This window comes from Protobothrops mucrosquamatus, unplaced genomic scaffold (genome assembly GCF_001527695.2).
Source record: "Protobothrops mucrosquamatus isolate PMUCROS unplaced genomic scaffold, P.Mucros_1.0 scaffold399, whole genome shotgun sequence".
NCBI classification, from domain to species: domain Eukaryota; kingdom Metazoa; phylum Chordata; class Lepidosauria; order Squamata; family Viperidae; genus Protobothrops; species Protobothrops mucrosquamatus.
The window spans coordinates 429,758-437,282 of record NW_015386730.1 but is presented as its reverse complement, the minus strand read 5'-3'; the positions used below and the strand labels follow the sequence as shown (position 1 = coordinate 437,282).

The 7,525-nt window shown below is 42.0% G+C and overlaps 1 protein-coding gene across 1 annotated transcript in view; it reads right to left on the bottom strand.

The window, feature by feature from the left end:
* LOC107287562 (transcriptional regulator ERG) overlaps window positions 1–1,113 on the bottom strand; it is an 11,910-nt gene extending 10,797 nt beyond the window's left edge. The window contains exon 1 of the mRNA XM_015816082.1: window positions 1,080–1,113. Coding sequence (XP_015671568.1) covers window positions 1,080–1,113 — 34 coding nt within the window. The remainder of the gene's footprint in view (window positions 1–1,079) is intronic.
* Between the last annotated feature and the right edge of the window lie 6,412 nt (window positions 1,114–7,525).

Below are 7,525 nucleotides of genomic sequence, written 5' to 3'. Positions count from 1 at the left end.
TGTTAAGTAAATCACCATCATTGTTAAGTTAGTAGCACAGTTGATAAATGCATCTGGCTTCCCCATCAACTTAGTTTGTCAGAACGACACAAAAGGTGATCACATGACCCCAGGACACTGCCACCATCATAAATATGAGTCAGTTGCCCAGCGTCTGAATTTTGATCACATGACCGTGAGGATGCCGCAATGGTCTTAAGTGTGAAAAACGGTCGTAAGTCACTTTTTTCAGTGCCGTTGTAACTCTGAACGGTCATTAAATGAACTGTTTTGAGTTGAGGACTATATGTAAGCAAACTACCACCCAAGAAGAAGGCACGACAAACCTTTTTCCGTCTTATTGTCAGAAGAATCCTATGGATGTAATCAACAGGAGCTGAGCTCAACTCTAATGAATCTCTACCTTTTCTTTCACTTTCTAGCCCGGGGGTAGTCAACCTTGGCTCTTTTATGACTCGTGGACTTCAACTCCCAGAATTCCTGAGCCAGCTAAGCTGGCTCAGGAATTCTGGGAATTAAAGTCCACGAATCATAAAAGAGCCAAGGTTGACTACCCCTGTTCTAGCCAAATGGCATGTTGGACAGAAATTTGGATAAAAAAGTCGGTCATCTCACTGCCCATCTTTTATCAACTCTCCAAAAGGTGAGCAGAAGGGGTCCAAATTTGGGGTGAGAAGAAGCCAGCCAAGGACAAAGTTTTTAATTGCATCAAATCAGGCCGTGAGCTTTAGAGAAACACCCTCCCCACCCCGGTTGCAATCCTATAGAAGACTCAGTTGGGCGACCACTACAAAAATTGATGACTTTTCCATTCTCAGCTCTCCTCCTTCATCCCTCGTGGTCACGTGTCCCAGAGTGGAGCATATGCAGACATCCCTTGCTTTCCAGTTACACGTCTATTCACAAACAGGTGGCCACATCTGGGGAAGGATTTGGCAAGAATTCCAGAAGAAGACATGTTCTCCCCGTTTTCTCTGTTCGGATTAGGGAGGGAGTTGCTAAGGCCAGCTTAGTGGACTGTCAAAAACAAGACGAAATTGTTGTTTCATTTTCCAAAACAAATGAAAAGCATCTCTTACCTGTTCCTTCAATCTCTGCTCCAGCAGGGACCATTTGTACTGGGTTATCCCTCCAACTTTCTGGCCCAGACTCCATATCTGCAATTCATGGATAGAGGCAAATATAATCCCCACCTCACTTCCTGCAAGACCATCTCCTGTCCTGCTTGACTCCCAGCCAGGAGAGCAAGTAGATGGTCCCTCAAGGTGGAATGATCAGGAGAGAGAGACATGATTAAGACTGCCCACCCCAAACCTGAAGCCAGGACTATATAGCCCCCATCTGCCTCTGAGTTTCATTTCTGAAAATAAATAAATAAATGCTCTTGCCTGCCTTCAAAACATCATAAACAATGCTTCAATTATTTATAATTTTATAATAATGTTAAACTGCATTCATAATGTGGGTTTCTCTTAACGTAAGCTCTTAGTCCAACTTTCAGTGATCTGTTAAATAATCAGTCGTTCACTATGGACAGTAATTACTGTAATTCTTTATCATGCCTTCTGATTAATACTGTGCTGATTGTTGCCGTTGTTATTTCCATGCTAACCAGGTTTCAATAATGACCTGATTTTTTTAATGATATAAATTATTCACTTATGTAAAACTAACTAATGAAACACTGAAAATTCTTATCTAACACACGCATATATATATATAGATATATAGGATGCTCAGTTATATAAAACTAAAAAATATTTTTTAAAAATTATCGGTTAGATATAAATATTTTGCAGGATCCAGGGACATGTATATTTGCCTTCATTAATAAAATATTTTATTTATATATATATTCAGATTTGTACACATAAATATAAATATGCTATTCAGTTATGTAAAACTATTTTGTGAAATATTGAAGATTCTTATCTGTATATATAAAATGGAAATTCATGAGAAATATAAATTAAATGTTATATATCTATATCTATATCTATATCTCTATATCTATATCTATATCTCTCTATCTCTATCTCTATCTCTATATCTAATCTCTAGTGAAGAGAATGAACTGAATCAGATTTTCCCAATTCAGCATCATCCAAAAATGTTGGCAACTCCCAGAATTCCTTTGGCCATGATGTTCCAGATGTTTGCAATCTCAACATTTCTTTGGGTTCCTGGCTAAGAAAGGCTAAATTAAGTAGACTTTATCATGTATCGGACTGCAGATACTAGATATTAAGTCTGGCATTGGTTCCGTGCCACCAACGTATTTTTGCATTAAATTTCACACACATAGACACATCACTCCAACACAATCCTTGCCTCCGCCCCTGATTTTACTCACCGCTTTGCAGTGGTCTCTTATGGGATGGCTGGTTTGGAGAAATTTCTTGCGGGTAAACAAATCCCAAAGATTGAGTGGCACAAAATATCTTCTGCTCCTTGGACTATGAAATTGGGAGAAGAATAGTTACACCTAGGAGTATCTCTGACCAAGTAGCTTTATGCTGCTTTCCTCATACAAGTATTGACTGGTGCTTATCCCTTGCCAGGGGTCTCTACCATTCCCCCCACCCACCCATCTTTTCTCTCTGTATTCATACCCTTGTACTTCTTTGCTCCCATTGGTTGAATGAAGGAGCAAGTTTCGTGACTTTTTCTGTGTTTTTGAGGGGGGGCAAGGGGGACGGAGGCAGACGGATTTTCCATGTCAGCACAGCCAATGTGTGTGTCTGTGTGTGTGAGGGAGGGAGAGGGAGAGAGTGTGTATATCACGACTTTGCAATCCCCGAGGGGTGACCAGGTGGCCAAATTTCAGAGACAGAAAAAGAAAAGGTCGTGAGAGGAAGCGAGGGGTGTTTATCTCTCAGGAACACAATACAGTTCACCAAATCTTCCAAGCAAGCTAGTCCTCCCAACTCAATCAATCTTAACAGGAGACACCGTGACTTCCTCCAAGGCCTGCCGTAAGCCAGAAAAGCCTAATTTTTCTCACTGCCTCAAACGCCTGCTAACCCAGGTTTATTATTCCCGAGAGCCAAGGCTGTTTACCTAGGATGCTGAAAGAAGAACACTCCAAGAGTTACAGACATAGAAAGCTCTTCCCAAGCTGTTGGACCACAATTCTCAACCAGCCGTGCAAGTTCAAGGGAGGGAGCGTTAGAATTCAACACAGCTCTAGAAGGAACTAAGTTGACCAACTCTACAGTTGTATCGACACGCTGTGCTTAAGAAAGGAGAGGTGAGCTTAACAAACACCAGCAAGGAGAAGAGGATTGGATCAGAATCATAACGTGGGAGGGAAAGTGAGCTGGCTGTGCCTATCCAGGTGCTTCCAATGGGAGATCTCCAGATATTTACCCACAAAACAAGCAAGATATCCTCACCCCCCCTTGGTGCTCACAAGCACCTTCCTAACACAAGGGTGACCTGTACTGAGAAACAGGAGTTGGGTGGGGGGTAGGACAAGCATATAAAAAACAGAGTCTGGTTGCATTGTAGCATTATGCTGTGTAATTAAAACCAAATACAGTAGCTTGATTTTGGCCATGTTGACCACACATTGTCTCTCCTGCGCACTTTTCTCCATGGCAAGCAATGAGTGGCAGAGTTTCCCAACCCATAGAGAAGCCAGTCCCCTTGTACTTAAACAGCCCTAAACCACAAACCCACAGAATTGGGCAATGGATTGAGATTGGGCAAGAGACAACAAAAGAGCTCTCCCCACCCAACAAGCTTGTTACCCCTAATTGAGCCAGGAACTAGCCCTACATCTGAGTCTCAATTCACCTTTCCCAACCTGGTCCTCTCTAAATCAGCTGGACCACAACCCCACATCACTTCCTGGCAGCCTGGGCAAGGATGATAGACTGTAGTTCACTGCATCTGGGCAAGGCTTGTTCAAGATCAAGGGTGCATAACTTTGGCCTGGACATGATATGCTGGAGGCTAGATCCCCTTATGTTTAGTCTAGACAAAAGAAGGACTACGGGTGATATGATACTAGTGTTCCAGTATTTGAGGGGCTGCCACAAAGAAGAGAGGGTCAACTTATTTTCCAAAGCACCAGAAGACAAGACAAGAAGCAAAGGATGGAAACTAACCAAGGGGAGAAGCAATCTAGAACTAAGGAGAAATTTCCTGGCAATGGGAACAATCAATCAGTGGAACGGCTTGCCTCCAGAAGTTGTGGGTTCTCCATCACTAGAGGCTTTAAAGAAAAGACTGGACAGTCACTTGTCTGAAATGATATAGGATCTCCTGCTTGAGCAGGGGTTTGGACTAGAAGACCCTCAAGGCCCCTTGCAGCTCTATTCTGATTGATTGATTGATTGAGTAAGTAGGATGAAGTTGTGGGTTACATCAGTCCCCAAATAAATCTGATTTAATTATAATTCCAACCCAAATAGTTAAAGAAAGCATCTGTCAAATTGAAATCTGCAATTCAATGGCAACTTCTGGAGGAGTTGGGGGCTTGTGCACCTCTGTCCTACATGAAACCTGAAGTCCTGCCTCCTTACCTCCAAAGCACTATCTGCTCTCCATCCTCCTCCCATCAACAGCCCCTCACCCTGCATTCCAGCTGCCACAATGATCTTTCAGAAGAACTCTTACTTGTAGGCTCACGGTTCCTCTTGAGTTTGAGGGCGCTCCATTCTTTGCCCTTTCCAGGGAATCTCAGGAGAGAGGTGGGTAGGTGGGTGGGTACACCAGCCTCTGAAAGTATGATGTGAGATTGTGCAACAGCCCCAGCATTGAGACAAGGAGTGCACAACAGCAACCGGAAACCACAGGGCCCCCACGCCTTACCACAAAGCACAAACCAGGTGCAGTAGAGCTCAGAAATGTAGTAGAAAAAGAGGCGGAGGAGAAGCCAGAATGAAAAGAAACTGTCCATTTGCTCTGCCTGAGTTGGAATGCTGGACGTTTTTCAGCCAACAGAAAATATCTAGGAACAATTGAGGGGGGGGTCCATCAAGGTGAAAGAGGTAGATGACCAAGGCACTAGGTCAAGTTGGGCATCTTTGTTTAGGGGGAAAAACGTCTTAAAAACAAATTGAATTAAAAAATAAATAAAGATAATATTGCGGCCTCTCTTTTATCTGATTCCAAAAACATTGGCTGGACAGGCAGAGAAGAAACCAAATATCTCTATTTCCAAAAACATGATTAAAAAACGTGAAATTAGAAAATGGGGTAAAATATTTCCCAGTTACCAAATCATCCCCTGAATCTGCCCTTGGGGTTGAGGGCGGGGGGTGGGGGTGGGCATCAGTGGCACGATCCACCTAAGGTACCAGTTTCTGTTTGTTAGGAACAAACCTTGCAGCCAGAAAATATAATTTGCATTATTTCCCCTGAATGGACCATGTGGGGCAGGCATCCAGAACCCTACCCAGTTCTGTACATAAGAGGCTGTCGAAGATTTACCAGATTTAGAAATAAACATAGCACTGCATTCAGCAGCCTTATTGAATTAGCCCATTTTTGGGACTTGTGAAAAACACCCAATTACAAACGAGCAAAAGAGGCTGAATTCACACGACACGTTAAGGAGAACCTAACCAAGATGACTTCTAACTGAGCTTCCCACGTTGTGTGTGGATGGAACCCCTAGTTTTAACTATTGGGATGACTGTGAACACCGCTAGTAATTGCTGTTGCTACATCACAAAGCATTAAAGCCTGCAATTAGTTTCATAACATGTTATCTTAAAAATATGAAAACCGCTGAAACCAAGTTTCAAAAGCACAATTCCAACTAACTCAAAGAGAACTCTACAGTGAGTTTGTTTGTACAGGGCTTAACCTTATACTGATTCACTCCTTTGAGTTACAAATAAATAAAGTACATGTTGTTAAGAACAGAACAGAACAGAACATCAGAGGTGGAAGGGACCTTGGAGGTCCTCTAGTACAACCCCCTGCTCAGGCAGGAAACCCTATACCATTTCAGACAAATGGTTGTCCAATTAACTTGATGGCCAGGATGCATGCAGAATGCTAAACCAGGAAAAAAAAATAATCCAGGTGAAAATTGCCAAAATTAACATACTGTGTGAATGCAACCAATAAGCTGGTTACAGACCCAGTTAAGTGTGTTGTGCAGACGCAGCCAAGTGAGTGTATTCTACAGCAGGGGGTAGCAGAGTGAGCCTGCTTTCAGCGGAGCCCATCAAACAGAACTGTTAATTGATGGTATCTGCGGAAGATCTTTCCTGCAGAGATGAAAGAGCAGTCCCATAACAAGAGGAATCTATCATTGGATGGCCAGCCCCTACAATGCCTTCAGCGGCAAAAGTTAAAACCACAGCCTGGCACTGAGACCAGGCAACGATAAACAATGTATATGGTATCTTCCCCTTTATCAAACCATTATAAGAAGAGAGAAACATGACCATTTCAGTTGGGAAAATGCAGTTAGCATGGGATTTTTAAGAAGTGCATGTGAAGAAGAGATAAGGTCAAGAATGAATGAGTGCTGAACAACGATCAAATTGGAAAACAAAGTAAGGAAGATTGGATGAGTTGAGAGGGACAGAAAGGCAGAAGAATTCAAGGTTGGATGGAGTTGAGGAGAACCTCAAAAAGATAAAGAAAAGCAGTGTATGGATATAATGGAGGTAAGGAAGGCCGAAAGATATGATAGTGGAGGTATAGTGAAGGATGTTGGCTTAAGCTCAGAGGCATTTATAGGACAGCAGAGATTCAATCACATAGTTGCACCTGCCATTTTGATTTCTTTGATCTTCCTCTTGCCTCTTTTTAAATATATTTAGATGTAGCTATATTTCCTTTAAATGTATTTAGATGTAGCTCTATCTCCTTTTCCTTTTCCAATTAAATTACCTATAACTTCTTTGACTTGCTATTTCTTATTCTTTTTCTGTGTTTAGCACAGGGGTCCCCAACTTGTGGGCTGTTAGGGGTTTGCAACCAGGCCGTGGAAATGGCCAGCCAGCACGCATGCACACGCACATCCTCACTTGCGTGAGCAGTGGGCAAGCATGCGTGTGCTCCATTCAAGTGAGTGGCAGGCATGCGTGTTTCAATATTATTCTTGCAATGGGTTTCCATTTTGATAACCATACATCACAATAAACTATAACATAGTTTGCTGGGGTTTGAATTAGTTTATTCTGCAGACAAACCCATGGAGGTATATTAAACCATGACTTGATGTCAGCTTAATTGGGTCAGCTAAAAACCAAATGGGTGCATTTGCACCACATACTAAATTTAAATAATATTAATCATGATTTGTTTTTTATTCCCCTTGTGCTGTCCAAATTTAATCCAGATTGTTAGTTTACATAATTTTCAAAATCAAACTATGGATTAATTAAATAATCAAGTTAAATGTGCTAGGTGTAGATACAGTCATCTTATTGTACATGGTCAACCAATAATGATTTGTTCAATAAAATATAACCCAAACTTTCTGGTCTAGTAAACTGTAAACCAATCTAGAACCTTCTAGATCAGTTTATTTCCCAACCTTGGCCACCTGCCTGGG